Source organism: Natator depressus, chromosome 3 (assembly GCF_965152275.1).
Source record: "Natator depressus isolate rNatDep1 chromosome 3, rNatDep2.hap1, whole genome shotgun sequence".
Classification (NCBI taxonomy): domain Eukaryota; kingdom Metazoa; phylum Chordata; order Testudines; family Cheloniidae; genus Natator; species Natator depressus.
This window is the reverse complement of record NC_134236.1, coordinates 143,863,738-143,879,750: the sequence shown is the minus strand read 5'-3', so window position 1 is coordinate 143,879,750 and position 16,013 is coordinate 143,863,738. Positions and strand designations below refer to the sequence as shown.

Here is a 16,013-nt window from a genome sequence, read left to right as displayed (position 1 = left end):
CTGCCGAAAATCCTGTTGCCTTGGTGCACCCTGCCCTAGAGAAGCAGCACTTTAACAAGAGAAGGGTTGCAAGTTTGGGATCTCTGTAGTTGTCTAGAAAGGCTAAAAGGACTGAAGCAGGCAGCAGCTAATCAGGGCCCAGCAGACCAAATAAAAAGGGATGGTTGTTTTCTATCAAATCAAATGGAAGTTCCTGGGAGAAGCCAGGGTAGGAAGGGAGGATCAATTGAACATCCCTCTACCATAACCCAAGAGGCCAGGCCAGGCCAGGTCAGGGCCTATTGTTGACCACACTTTGCAGTTAGGTCATGGAGAGACCTTATTATTGAAATTAAGTGAGCTGACTTAATGAGACACCACCTGACTCAGGCGACAAGTATATAGCATGGTTACGTTAGAAGAAAGCTGAGGTCTCCTGAGTCCTACTCCAGTGTTGTATTTACTGCCTCTCACATACTGACTCTGTAGCAGCTCACAGTGCATGGGAAAACATTCAAATCTAAACATTTGAATTGAATTAATACTGTGTTGTTATTCATTGTGAAGTCAATGTGCTGAGTGATTCCTGTGAGGTGCCAAATGCCCTCAATTCCCATTGCAATCAGGATCAGGTCCAAAATGAACAACACGGCCAGTGTTTAATTCAATACCAACATTAGTGAATATTTCCCCAAGTATTTAAATTGGCTGTAACAATGCTTGCTCCTGATGCGTACACAATATGGGGCTCTGCTGCAGAATGTCAGCAGTGGCACATAGCAGTGGTTGAGCAGGGGTTTGATGAGTTAAAACAGGAGTATCTGCTGCCAGGGGAGGTTGGGATTTTAGCCGTTTTGCGCTGGCTGCTGAGGGAACTGTCCTCCCCCTGCTCCCTTTTGCTTGATAAGAAGGGTGTGAGGGCTCAATCTATGCACTTCACTCTAGGCTTCTGGGAGCAAGAGGAGAATTCTCTCCCCTTCTCATGACTGTTGGGAGGGGGCTGCCCCTCCTCTCTCCATGATGTCTGGAAACAGGGAGCTTTGGGCAGTTTATTCTGTCTCCTGACTTTGTGGACACAGAGAATGAGACGATCTGGTCACTCCTGTTCACTCCAATCTGCTCGGGCACTGCGGGGGGGGGAAGGGGTAGGGTTACCCAGAAGTGAACAGAGTCGGTCTGAGGGTCTGCTTAGGGACATAGACAAGGGCATGACTAGGAAGTGAAGTGCAAGCTACTTCCTGGTTTGAAGGAAATATCACAAAACCAGGTGCTTTTATGATATTTCTGACCCCATCTGCCAGATATTATTCTCTGGGGGGTTGGTTCTTCACTGGGACGAAAATAATAGTGACTAGTTTGGATCAGGGTCCCTTAATGTGACCTCTCCTTCATCCCAGTTCCCACCACTCTATTCTTCCCACCTCCCCCAAAAGGCATCTGTGGCAGAGAAGTAGGGGGAGGGAACTAGTTTTGAGGTTCTGGCTTTGACCCATTTCTGTTAATTATTAGAGCTGGTCACCCCTTCTCCAGACTCACCTCTGCCACAATGCCTATGAGACATTTACTAAGGTGTATTGGCAAGGCTGAAGGGCAGGTGGGGAAAGGAAGTATTATTTACATACGTAATTGCTAAATTTTGTGGTATAAAAGCAAATTGACATGGACACAAGTAGTGACTATGTTGATTGTATCCCTCCACTCTTCCACCTGCCTCTGGGGATAATTAGTTGTCGTATTGCGTAAGCTCTTCAGGATAGGAAGCTTGTGCTATACAAACCTCTGTTTATACAGCCCCTAACACGATGGGACTCAAACCAAAATATAAATATTTAATAAGGAAAGACTGGAATTTTCCAAAGCTAAAATTATCAGTTTATAATGTTATCACTATACATTTGTTAGGAAAAGCTAAATGCACATTTACTCTAATGAAACTGTCACATACTACTGCGTTAATAATAAACGCTTTAAAAATGTAATAGATGTGTTGATATAAGAGCAGCTAATGGATAAGCTTTATTAACGATAAGCTTTATTGTATCAACTCTTCTTATACTTCTTGGGTCTCATTCTACTCTCTACCCCAGTCAAACTTAATTGGTCTTACTCCTGGTTTACACAGGTGGGAGAGGGGAATTGGGCCCAAAATACCAAAAAGGTTATCATATTGCACAACATTAAGTTAAACTGACAGATCCAGGGAATTCAAAGTTAAGAATATTGGGCCTTAAAATCATCTCTAGCATAAATTTGATCATCAGTAGAGTTACATCAGGGTTGAATTTGGCCTTCCCTTCTTAAGTTGCACTATTTTTCCTCCCAGGGTATTTCTTGCTTCATCCAGTATTCATGAACAGAGCTGTTAAATATTAGTCACAATAATGGCAACTGTAAAATTAGCATTAAAATGGTGGAGAGACAATGTGGGTATGACATTCCGGGATGCAATCCAGACTAGTGAGGGGCTGTGTCACCTCTGCCCTGAAATCCTGGGGTGCCTCACCATGCTTTGCTGCTGTAGCTCCCAACCTGGGCTCCTCACAAACAGCCAGACATCATGCAGGTCACAGCCTGAGTGTCTGTGTATAGCCACAGCCCATGTCCAGCAGCTCTGATCCCAGCAGCCTATTAGCAAACACCAGCTACTCTCTGGCTTCTAGCAGCCTTGGTTACTACTTGCAGGGTGACACACTCCCAATCATGGACTTCCCCCAAAAAACATATGTTCTGCACTATCCAGCCCTCTTCTGGACAATCCAGATATATTAGGTCAGTTGCCCCTTTAAGGGGATCAATATACAACAGTCTGCTACCTTAAATGGAGTTACTCAAACAATTCACAAGACTGGATCAGTTTTAATTAAAGAATAAAACAAGTTAATTTACCTGCAAAGTGGTAGATTTTAAGTGAGTACAAGTATAACGCTTTAAAGTCAGAAATGGTCACAAGAAGAATAAAGATAAAACACCTTCTAGTGCTAAACTTAACAAACTAGACTTGGATCAAGCCGAAGTCCCTTAACATATGTTTAAAGTAACATTATGATGAAACTCTCAGGCCAATATTTGCTCCCAAAATCCAATGGCTGTTTCTTTTGTCTTAGGTGAAAATAAAAGAGATGGACAGGGAGAGAGAACTTGGGCTGTTTTTGCCCCTCACTTTTACTGTTCAGTCATGCTTTGAAAAGCATTTTCCTGAGGGTTACCCCTAGATAAAGTTCATTCCCACTGGGAGGTTGGAGTCAAGGAGTCTGGGGGTGAAAGAGGTTCAACGCATTAAGTGGTAGTATGTACATAGCCTCAGATGCAGATCTGTTTGTTTCTGCCCCACTTCCTTGCCAAAGAATTACTGCTTGATCGGTGATGGCCCATCAGCTTTGATGACACCTGGCTAGAGGTGTGAGCTTGTCGTTTGTCTTTGAGAAACAGGTTTACCCATGCCCTAGACTTGTCTGGTAAACACACTTCAGTTATGATTTCAGCTTATGTTCATAACTTGTTACATAATTTTACTACACACATTTCATCATGATATTATTGACCAGTGAATTATTAGTTTCCAAATGATACCTCACAAGGCATATATTGTACAAAGATTATTACAATAATGTTTAGGATATGAATACAGGGGTGCATTCCTTCACAGTGGGTCAAGTAATATCTTTTATTGGACCAACTTCTGTTGGTGAAAGAGACAAGATTTTGAGCTACCTGAAGAAGGCTCTGCGTAGCTCAAAACCTTGTTTCTCTAACCAACAGAAGTTGATCCAATAAAAGATATTACCTCATTCACCTTGCCCCTCTAATATCCTGGGACCAACATGTCTCCAACAACACTGCAATTAGTCCTGATTTTTCTTTCACTTTCCCAAATTTCACACTGGTCCAACTCCACTGATATCTCTAGACTTTCAATTTACTCTGATGTGAGAGGAGTCAGGCCCAACAAGTATACTGCTGACTGAATTAACAATAGAGAGATAAGGTGGGTGAGGTAGTATCTTTGATTGGACCAACTTCTGTTGGTGAGAGAGACAAGCTTTCGAGCTTACACAGAGCTCTTCTTCAGGTCTTGTGTAAGCTCGAAAGCTTGTCTCTCTCACCAACAGAAGTTGGTCCAATAAAAGATATTAATCACCCACCTTGTCTCTCTGGCATCCTGGACCAACACAGCTACAACAACACTGCATACAACAATGAATTAATCAGTCAGTTTGAAATCTATGAGATACATTCTGTTTTCAGACATGTGTATGCTTGAAACTTGGCAGCCAGGAAGGGAAGCTTTGAGCACCTTGATCTGGGTTCTTCCAGATTACTGAGGTTAACAATCTTCCGATGCATTCTACATTCCAGACTGAGGCTTAGGGTTAGCGTATAGTCCATGTGTTTTAGCACATACCCTACTGACCCATCCATGGATACTATGCCTTCAACCTTGTTCAGATTTCTTCTGCTCCTGGAACACATCATCTATACTAGCAGCTGTGCTGAGGTTACATTAGGATCCCATAACTAATATAAAATAATGCTGTTTTGTCATCATTCATTTATATGTATTGGGTCTGGTGGCAGAAACCATTTAATTTGGTAGGTTTCTCATTAGGATACCAAAAAGCATAAATTTTGAATTGACAGCATGGCTCCAGTTCAGGCCAGGTGTAAAAGGGTGAAGTCAATGGCTTTATACCTGCTTCCCCCAAAGATAAATTTGCCCTAATGAATACATAATGAGTAGTTATAATAGAAAATCTAAGGACTAAAGAGAGCTGGCAATTTCTCAAGGAGACAGTATTAAAAGCACAACTACCAACGTGATGTAAAGATAGTAAGAGGCCAATATGGTTCAATCAGGAGCTTTTAAGGCTGAAATCAAAAAGGAATCTTACAAAAAGTGGAAACATGGTCAAACTGATAAGGAGCAGTACAAAAGAATAGCATGAGCATGTAGAGACAAAATCAGAAAGTCTAAGGTACAAAATGAATTATACCTAGTAAGGGGCATAAAAGGCAATAAGAGGTTCTTTAAATACACTAGGAGCAAGAGAAAGATGAAGGTAAGTGTAGATCCTCTACGTAGTGAGGAAGGAGAGCTAATGACTGATGTCATCCAGAAACCTGGGATGCTTAATACCTATTTTGCTTCAGTTTTCACTAAGAAGCTAAATGGTGACCAGATACTCAACACAATTAATATTAACAAAGGAGAAGGGAATGCAAGCCAAAATAGGGAAAGAAAAGGTGAAAGAATATTTAGATAAGTTAGATGTGTTCAAGTTATAGCGTTTGAGGCCAAAAGGGACAACTAGATCATCTAGTCTGACTTCCAGTATACCACGGGCCACCAACCCCACCCAGCACCCCCACACTAAGCACAACGACGAAATTAGACCAAAGAATTACAGCCCACAGGAGACTGGACTATTATGTGCCACATGCAGAGAATAGGAGGGATCAAGGTGCACCAGGGCCTGAGGCTCCCGCAATCACAGGGATATGATTAAGTGAGATATACTCAGATAAGCTTGGCAAGTGACCCACACACACATGCTACAGAGGCAGGTGAAAAAACCCCATGGTCCCTGCTAATCTGACCTGGGGGGAAATTCCTTTCTGATCCCACTTATGGTAATCAAGGTACCTGCACCATAAGCTTCCTGAAACTTTGTGAGCAGCATCTATTGGGTCTACTCACCTCTGTAGGGCCTGATGAAATTCACCCTAGGTTACTTAAGGAACTAGCTGAAGCAATCTCAGAACAGTTAGCAGTTATCTTTGAGAACTCCTGAAGGAGGGCAAGGTCCCAGAGGACTGGAGCAGGGCAAACATAATAAAAAAGGGAACAAGGAGAACCTAGGGAATTATAGACTAGTCATCCTAACTCGGATACCTGGAGAGATACTGAAACAAATTGTTAAACAATTAATTTGTATGCACCTAGAGAATAATAGGGTTATAAAGAATAGCCAGCATGGATTTGTCAAGAATAAATCATGCCAAACTAACCTAATTTTCTTCTTTGACAGGGTTACTGGCCTAGTGGATAGGGGGAAGATGTGATATACCTTGATTTTAGTAAGGCTTTTGACACAGTTCCACATGACATTCTCACAAGTAAATTATGGAAGTGTGGTCTAAATGAAATTATATTGGGTGCACAAATGGTTGAAAAACCATATGCAAAGAGTAGTTATCAATAGTTCACTGTCAAACTGGGAGGACATATCTAGTGGGGTCCCACAGAGGTCAGTCCTGGGTCCGGTACTATTCAATATTTTCATTAGTGACTTTGGTAATGGAGTGGAGAGTGTGCTTATAAATTGGGCAGATGACATCAAGCTAGGAGGGGTTGTATGCACTTGGAGGACAAGATTAGAATTCAAAATTGGAGAATTTGGTCTGAAATTGCAAATTGGAGAAATTGGTCTGAAATCGACAAGATGAATTTCAACAAAGAGAAGTGCAGAGCAGTGTACTTAGGAAGGAAAAATTAAATGCACAACTACAAAATGGGGAATAATGGGTAGGCAGTAGTACTGTAGAAGAGAATCTGGGGGTTATAGAGGAGCACAAATTGGATGTGATGCAGCTCTGAAAAAGGCTAATATTCTGGGGTATATTAACAGGAGTGTCCTATGTAAGCCTGGGAGGTAATTGTCTTGCTCTACTTGGCACTGGTGAGACCTCAGTTTGAGTACTCTTTAGGAAAGATGTGGGTAAATTGCAGAGTCCAGCAGAGAGCACAAAAATGATACAGTTTAGATAACCTATGAGGGAAGGTTTAAAAACTGGGCATTTTTAATCTTCAGAAAAGAAAACTGAGGGAGGACTTGATAACAGATTTCCAATATGTTAAAGGCTGTTTTAAAGAGGATGACAGGTTTCAGAGTAACAGCCGTGTTAGTCTGTATTCGTAAAAAGAAAAAAGAAAAGGAGTACTTGTGGCACCTTAGAGACTAACCAGTTTATTTGAGCATGAGCTTTCGTGAGCTACAGCTCACTTCATCGGATGCATAGCATATCGTGGAAACTGCAGAAGACATTATATACACACAGAGACCATGAAACAAAACTTCCTCCCACCCCACTGTCCTGCTGCTAACAGCTTATCTAAAGTGATCATCAAGTGATCATCAAGGAAGGCCATTTCCAGCACAAATCAAGGTTTTCTCACTCTTCCCCCCCCCCACACACACACACAGACACACATACAAACTCACTCTCCTGCTGGTAATAGCCCATCCCTCTTTGAAACCTCTCTTTATAATGCGCATGATAATCAAGGTGGGTCATTTCCAGCACTAATCCAGGTTTTCTCACCCCCCCCCCACACCCCCTCCAAAAACCACACACACAAACTCACTCTCCTGCTGGCAATAGCTCATCTTACAATGTGCACAGCAATAATCCAAGTTTAACCAGAACGTCTTGGGGGGGGGGGGGCGGTTTGTAGGAAAAAAACAAGGGGAGATAGGCTACCTTGCATAATGACTTAGCCACTCCCAGTCTCTATTCAAGCCCAAATTAATAGTATCCAATTTGCAAATGAATTCCAATTCAGCAGTTTCTCGCTGGAGTCTGGATTTGAAGTTTTTTTGCTGTAAGATAGCGACCCTCATGTCTGTGATTGCGTGACCAGAGAGATTGAAGTGTTCTCCGACTGGTTTATGAATGTTATAATTCTTAACATCTGATTTGTGTCCATTTATTCTTTTACGTAGAGACTGGATTAAACTTGGATTATTGCTGTGCACATTGTAAGATGAGCTATTGCCAGCAGGAGAGTGAGTTTGTGTGTGTGGTTTTTGGAGGGGGTGTGTGTGTGGGGGGGGGGGTGAGAAAACCTGGATTAGTGCTGGAAATGACCCACCTTGATTATCATGCGCATTATAAAGAGAGGTTTCAAAGAGGGATGGGCTATTACCAGCAGGAGAGTGAGTTTGTATGTGTGTCTGTGTGTGTGTGGGGGGGGGGGGGAAGAGTGAGAAAACCTTGATTTGTGCTGGAAATGGCCTTCCTTGATGATCACTTGATGATCACTTTAGATAAGCTGTTAGCAGCAGGACAGTGGGGTGGGAGGAAGTTTTGTTTCATGGTCTCTGTGTGTATATAATGTCTTCTGCAGTTTCCACGATATGCTATGCATCCGATGAAGTGAGCTGTAGCTCACGAAAGCTCATGCTCAAATAAACTGGTTAGTCTCTAAGGTGCCACAAGTACTCCTTTTCTTTTTTCTTTTTAAAGAGGATGGCGATCAATTATTCTCCACATCAACTGAAGGTAGGACAAGAAGTAATGGGCTTAATCTGCAGCAAGGGAGATTTAGGTTAGATAGTAGGAAAAACTTTTTAAGGGTATTTAAGGCCAGGAATAGTCTTCCAAGGGAGGTTGTGGAATCCTCATCATTGAAGGATTTTAAAAAAGATTGGACAAACACCTGTCAGGGTGGTCTAGGTCTACTTAGTGTGATGAAGATTCTGAGCCTGATGAGTCATCTGAAGTAATTTCCTGCAAATAGTAAGGTTCCAGCCAATCCACAACCAAGGGTCTAACCAAGTGACCCCAAAGTAGATATATAGACTCCTAATGAAAGCACGCTGCTCAATGTCACTATCTTGTCAGGGTTACTTCCAGCGGCATAGTGGTTCTGACAGACTGTTCCTATTCCAGCCTGTCCCTGCTCTTGCCCCAGCCTGTTCCTGCTCCAAACAAGGCTAGTTGCCCAGCTGACCTGACACTTGGTCCAGCCTCAGTATAGAGGGCTGGACTTGATGACCCTCTGAGGTCCCTTTCAGCCATACATTTCTATGATTCTGTAATTAGCCAGACCAGGAGCTATCATGCCAATCAATATCTCATTTTCATTCTGTAGGTGTTCTGTTGTTTTTGTTTGGCATGGGAATCAATATTCACAGTGACATCCTGCTACGCCAGCTAAGGAAACCTGGAGACCATACTTACAAGATTCCACAAGGTACATTCTCCTTATGCCCCTCACCCAAAAAGAGAAGCACAACTGGATAAATAGTAGGGAGGTGGGGGGCTGGCAAAAGTAAAATATACATCAAAACACAAAGCTCTTAAAGTTATTTGGAGCCATTAGTTTCACATGGATACTTGACTCAGATGTTCCCCCCTACAGCATGAATTAATTGCAGAGGCATGGTAATCATACATCTTTGGCCTAAATTTTGCAGATGACGGGGAGAGAGTTCAGCAGGCCACTCCTACCCTCTGAGTCCTGAAGAACACTTTCTATGTGAACTTTGCACAGCTTGGGTTTTGGGGGGATGCCCAGCTGTGGGTTTGGAAGTGTCGTAGGCTATACCTCTCTAGTGCCCCCTTGGGGCAGGGCAGGTGCTCTCCTGTCTTGGAGTTCAGGGCATCTGCCCCCTGGCAGGGGAGTTAAAGTAGTAAAAACAAAAATTCAGTCTGCTTTCACAGCCCATAAAAAGCAGAGTCCTAGGCCTTCAAGAAGCCAAAGAGGAAAGTACCAGCCCTCCTTCTTTCTGAGAGGGCCTGAGCAGCCAAGACTTTCAAGCCTTGGTCAGTAACCTCCTATTCCGGGGGGCCAGGAGTTCTGAGTTGCAGTCCTGCTCCTTCAGCGTGCTGCCATGCATTGAGCAGGGATCCTCCCTTTTAAGAACTTGCCCATTTCCAGGTTTGCCAAGTCTCACAAGGTGCACTGTGTCGAGTCTGACTGTGCCCAGAGGATCTGCCCCAGCACATACCCTCCCCCCTTATGATGGAGGTCAGAATCCCATCATCCAAGCGTGACTCCCCCACTTCCCACTAAAGAAGTCTTCATTGCTGTGTTTCTTTCCTGCATGATGTTGTACTCTAAAAATATAGGGTTGGAGAGACAAGTATCATAGCATATACTCCTGGGGGAATTCTGCACTACTGTGCGCATGCGGAATTCATGTCGCTCTGCAGAATTTCTATGCTTCCCTGCAGAAAATGATGGGGAAGCTATGGGAAACTGTATGGGGGTGGATGCCGGGCTGGGGATGCCCATGGGTGTAGTGCCACTGTCCCGCACCATTTCAGCAAGCATAGATCTGTCCAGCTGAATGAGGGTGCTGCTTGGCTCCGCTGACTCTGCAGCTGGATGCTGCCTCTTGGGCCCTAGTGCTGGTCATGCTCCCCTTCTGTGTGCTAGAGCCATCCTGTTTTCTGTACAACGAGTGCCTGCAGTGCTAATGGCAATCCCCCAGTTACCTCTTCTGTCTGCAACCTGGATGGCAGTCACATGGATCTTGAGCCAGGTGCCAGGACTAGGTCAGAGGTCACAGTCTCCAGTTTTCCTACTTTGTGAATAATTTCCCAGAAACATTCCCAGTCCTGACCAGTAATGACAGGGTAGTGCCAATATTTGAGGAAGGAGCTACCAGGTGGGCATCCATATGCTGACCAACAGTTAACTATAGTCATTAGCTGGGGAAGGCCATCACATCTCCATGAATGCACTGGAGGAAGATTATCTCACTTGTGACCCCTTCTACAGCAGCCAGGGGAGACTGGACCAAGGTCTGGCTACATCTGGAGTCCAACAGACCACACACTTTTGTCCCATTAATCAATCCAAGTACTGTTATTTTGGCGGGCTCTTTCTTCCTTGTTCTGTTTTCTGTTGTCCACATCTGGGCATACTCGCACTCCATCATGGGGCATTCTCTTCAGATGTGTCCCAGTCGCCTACATGAGAAAAAGATCACCATGTTGTGGTCTGAGCCCATCTTCTTGTTCAGCGATGACCCTGCTTGTTGTAGGGGTTTGGCATCTAAGTCCGTAGTAACCCCCACTCATTAGCAGGGCTGGGAATCAACTGTCCTGGTTAGATTTTGTCTGGGCCCTTTCTGGCCTGTTGCTGAGACTCACTGAGAGACTGAAGACAAGGGTATTTGTCCCTGACCAGCATGGGGTGCCTTTCACCTGTCCAGACTTCACATCAGGCTGGGTCAGCTTCTAAGCCCTAGGTTGTCCCCTTCCATCTGTTCTCTGGGGGTTCCATAGCAGCAAAAAAGTTTTCCATCATTTGCATCACCGTTGTTAATGACCTTGGCGGATGCCTCAGTACCCGCTCCCATACCTGAGTGAGGAATATTTGTATGAACTGCTGGACAAGTACTCCAGTTCTCTCCTCTCTCTGGTCCTTCAGTTTTTGGGCCATCACCTGTGGCTGGACTCCTTCGGAACATGTTTGCGTACAGAAGTGGTCAAGGAGCATTTCTTTGCTGATACAGAGAAAGTCCAGAATGGCAGACTTAATCAGTGTGTAATCCCAAACCAGAGCCGTCCCTTGGGTATGGCGAATCGGGGCAACAACCTCAGGCCCCGCGCTTTGGGAAGCTCTGCAGGTGGGCGGGTGGGGAGGTGAGGTGGGAGGCATGTGGGCGAGCAGGGTGAGGAGGTGAAGGGGAGATGGGCAGGCAGGTGGGGGGGGCAAGGAGGAGTCACCCTATGAGAACCTCCCCCTCCCCCCGTGCCTCCTGCCCACCAGCGGACCCCACTGATCAGCACCTCCCCCTCCCTCTCAGCGCCTACCGTGGATCAGATGTTTCACTGCATCAGGAAGTGCTGGCGGGGAGAGGAGAGAAGTGACGGTGTAGCACGCTCAGGGGAGGGGGCAGAACTGGGCGGGGAAGGGGCAGGGGCGGGAAGAGGCAGAGCAGGGGTGGGAAGAAGCAGGAAGGGGGTGGGGTTTTGGGGGAGGGGTGGAGTGGGGTGGGGCCTGGGCGGAGTCAGGGGGAGCACCCCCTGGCATATTAGAAACTCGGCGCCTATATCCCAGGCCCTGCACCCCCCTAGGGACGGCCCTGTCCTAAGCAGCCACGGGGTCAAGCCCTCAGCAGGCTGTGTCAGTCAGGTAGGGGGCGAATACAAGGGCCAAGTGCTCTGGAGGCCTGTTCCTGGTCCTGCTTGAAAGCGGTCAAGAAAATCCCAGGGTCATATTTTAAAACACAAATCAGAAAAAGAATTCAGAATTATGTCATAACTCTAACATTATAATAAGCTTTTACATTAAATCAGGGGTAGGCAACCTACGGCACATGTGCCAAAGGCAGCCCACGAGCTGATTTTCAGTGGCACTCACACTGCCCGGGTCCTGGCCACCGGCCTGGGGGGCTCTGCATTTTAATTTAATTTTAAATGAACCTTCTTAAACATTTTAAAACCCTTTTTACTTTACATAAAGCAATAGTTTAGTTATATATTATAGACTTATAGAAAGAGACCTTCTAAAAACGTTAAAATGTATTACTGGCACACGAAACCTTAAATTAGAATAAATAAATTAAGACTCGGCACACCACTTCTGAAAGGTTGCCGACCCCTGCATTAAATGTTACTTTAGTGTGAATCTTTTAAAACACGAATCAGGCCCCATCTTAGTCAGCTTCACTGGCCGCTGGATCCCTGGCTGCCCGGGCCACCTGTTGCCCCACAAGTAACTGATGTACCAGGTTTTGTTGCAGGTCTTTCTGCTGGGTCGCCATCTCGGATAGCAGCTGCTGTTATTGGGTTGTCTGGAGCTGTTGTTGAGTGGCCTGTTGCACCAGTTGCTGCTGAAACTCCCGTTGCTGGGTTGACGGCTGTGGCTGGCTCCATGTCAGCCACTTGCACTTGCTCTGGATCCATGCTACGTGGGTTCTTTGTCTCTCATGTGCACAGGCTTCAAATCTCCCTCTAATTTACCCTCACATCAGGGTTGGGACATAAGCATTCTCCACTGCTATAGCTCTGTCACTACACCTAGGCCTTCAGGAAAACAAAGAGAAAAAAAAAAGAAAGAAGTACTGACACTCCTCCTTTCTGAGAGGCCCTCAGTAGCTTAGACTCTCAAGCTGTATTCTTGGTCAGCAGCCCCCTGCTTCCAAGGCCCAGGGAAACTCTGAGTTGCAGTCCTGCTCTTTCAGAGCGCCATCCTGCACTGAGCAGCAATCAAGCCGCACCGGTGTGCTGGGTTGATGCTGATTGTACCCAGAGGAGTGCTTTAACTCCTTTCTGACTGGCATGTGGAAATGACCCACCACAGGGCAAAAGAGCTGAAGACTTCTTCTGTGTCATGCTCCCCTGTCTATGGCATGTTCCCCTGATGAATCTATGGCATGTCGTGTAAAAATTGCCCTGACCAATATTTTGGATCTATGTTTTGCCATTGCCAAACCTGCTCATCAACCCCTCTCCTGCTCCATCTTCTGTCCCGTTCAGAGAGAAGTGATTTGGGAGTGTCTTGTCCTTGAGAGAGAAGTGGTTTGAGCTCAATATGGGGATCTAGGATCTTTCTGGTTCTAATTCTGATCTTGACTCTGACTCCTTCTGTTGGCTTGTTGCCTCTGGTAACCTCTTTCTGCCTCAGTTACTAATTTACCCTAACATGGGTTTGGTGAGTAGCAATGGACTCTAGCTCCAAAATATATCCAGAATTTGAGCTCCCCGAAGTTTATAGATGCATAGATTTTTAAGGCCAGAAGAGACCATTCAATCATTTAGATTGACCATCTGAATAACACAGGCCCTATTCCACCAAGTTTGATCTGTGAAATAGGTTCATCCCTGTCTTTAGCTGTGAGAATTGATGATTGTAAAGTGGTTTGAAGTCTGTGGACTTATTTCTCCTCTCACTTGTGCCAGTTTTACTTTAGTATAATTCTACTGGCTTTGGAATTATTCATTGATTTACATGGGTTCAGTGGGAGGAAAATCAAGCCTTCTAAATGTGAAAAGTGTGACTTACAGTCCCCACCCTGCAATGTTTTGTTGTTGACTTGAAATGAGGGTAATTCGTTTTCACTCTTCTTATATGCACTTGTGACTTTTTTTGAATGCAGGGGGACTATTCACATATGTATCTGGAGCTAATTTCTTTGGTGAGATAGTGGAATGGTTTGGCTATGCCACAGCAACCTGGTCCTTACCAGCCTTTGCATTTGCACTTTTTACACTGTGCTTCATTGGGCCACGTGCTTATCACCATCACAGGTACCAAAGCCAAGATTGCTTCATGCTCACCTACACTTGCATAATCCCTGGGATGGGGGTGGAATTCAAGATAAAATTGAAATGCTCAGTACTGTATATGGAAGCAGAAATGCCTCATTATTCAATGTAAAGAACATTTAATGTGGAGACATCAGGAAAAAGCTTGATGTGGTGGTGTTTAGCAAGTGGAGTTTTCAGTTGATTCCCTATTACATTTTCTAGAGCAGGGGTGGGCAAACTACGGCCCGTGGGACTGTCCTGCCCGGCCCTTGAGCTCCCAGCCCCTCCCCTGCTGTTCCCCCTTCTCTGCAGTGATGCAGCAGCGCAGGCAGCGTGGCTTGCGCCCACCCACCTCCAAGGCTTTCAAATAAGCCTGTCCTGCCGCTCTGAGCGGCCTGGTAAAGGTAAGGGGACGGAGGGAGGGCAGGAGGTCCCAGGGGGCAGTCAGGGGACAGGGGGCGGTTGGAGGGGGCAGAGGTTCGGGGGGGGCAGTCAGGAGACAGGGAGCGGGGTGGCAGTTGGATAGGGGGTGGGGTCCCAGGGGGGGCAGTTAGGGATGGGGGTCCTGGAAGGGGGTGGTCAGCGGACAAGGAGTGGGGGAGGGATGGATGGGTCGGGGTCCCAGGGGGCTTGTCAGGGGGTGGGGGTGGGGTGGATAGGGGTCGGGGCAGTCAGGGGACGGGGAGCAGGGGGGGTTGGATAGGGTGTGGGTCCCCGGGGAGGCAGTTAGGGGCAGGGGGTCCCAGGAGGGGGCGGTCAGGAGACAAGGAGCAGGGGGGATTGGATGAGTTGGGGGTTCTGAGGGGGGCAGTCAGGGGGCGGAAAGTGGGAGGGGGAGGATAGGGGGCGGGGGCCAAGCTGTTTGGGGAGGCACAGCCTTCCCTACCCAGCCCTCCATACCGTTTCACAACCCCGATGTGGCCTTCGAGCCAAAAAGTTTGTCCACCCTATTCTAGAGCCTCCATTTTTAAAAGTTACTTATGGTTTGGGGTACACTGATTTTTGGGGGCCCAACTTGAAGCACCTTAATGGGGCCTGATTTTTAGAAAGTATTGACCATCCATCCTCTGAAAATCAGACCTCATTAATGTGGCTTATGTAGCCAACACTGAAATGGAAGAAAGTGTTCCATCAACAAAGGTAACAGCCTCTATTGCTGAGTATTCCTACAAGCCTCTTGAGCTTCCATGAGGCAGCAGTCAAGGAAAGTGCTTTAGTCCAGGAGCAGTTCTTAGCTACCATAGTGATCCATACCTGGACATTTTGGGGTGAAATAAGGACAGCAGTAAACTGTAACTCCAAAATAGTCAATGGGCCTGACTGTCATTTACATTAAACCCCTTTACACAGCTCTGGCAATGTAAAGGAGCTTAAAATGGCTGTAAGCTACATTACATCTCCCACTCATGTTAAAGGCCCCTTTTGGCTGCCACAGCAGTGTAAAGGGGCTATAGTGTAAATGTGAATCAGATCCTAGCAATTTACTTTGGATTGACACGGGTGTGAATAAGAGTGGGATTTTGCCCTTAGAGCTACAAAAGATATTCAAGGAGAATTCAGATTTAAGTCATAACTTTAACATTATATTAAGTTTTGATATTTAATGTTACTTTTGTGTAAATCTTTTAAAACGTCTCTTTTGTGCAGTTACTGAAATTGGTTACAAAGTGAGGCATTTTGGAAGGGGATTTCAGGATGGAAGAAGTTTAAGCTTTATTAAAGCAATAAGTGAAGTTTTCTGGGCATACATGCAGGTTCACTCTCATTTACTGTCTTTCAGGTACTATCTCAGGATGTTTACAGACTATCCAAAGTCCAGGAAAGCCCTGATTCCTTTCATTTTTTAAAGTCTGAAAATAAGGACTCCTTTGGTTTTTAGGGGTTTTTTACACAGCCTAATTTTAAACTGGGGTTTCACTGTAAAAAACTTGTGTAACATGATATTGTTGGTTTAAATGATCAATAATGTAATTCCGAACTAACACTCTTGTGTTTAACTACAGTAGGTACCACAGATAACTTTATTTGGCGACACTGACATAGCTGAA

General features: G+C 45.4%; 1 protein-coding gene across 1 annotated transcript in view; it reads left to right on the top strand.

Moving 5' to 3' along the window:
* The window catches only part of SRD5A2 (steroid 5 alpha-reductase 2), a 69,260-nt gene extending 53,448 nt beyond the window's left edge, over window positions 1-15,812 (top strand). Inside the window, exons 3-5 of the mRNA XM_074947072.1 lie at window positions 8,852-8,953; window positions 13,815-13,965; window positions 15,746-15,812. Of these exons, the coding sequence (XP_074803173.1) occupies window positions 8,852-8,953; window positions 13,815-13,965; window positions 15,746-15,812 (320 nt within the window). The remainder of the gene's footprint in view (window positions 1-8,851; window positions 8,954-13,814; window positions 13,966-15,745) is intronic.
* Window positions 15,813-16,013: the final 201 nt, after the last annotated feature.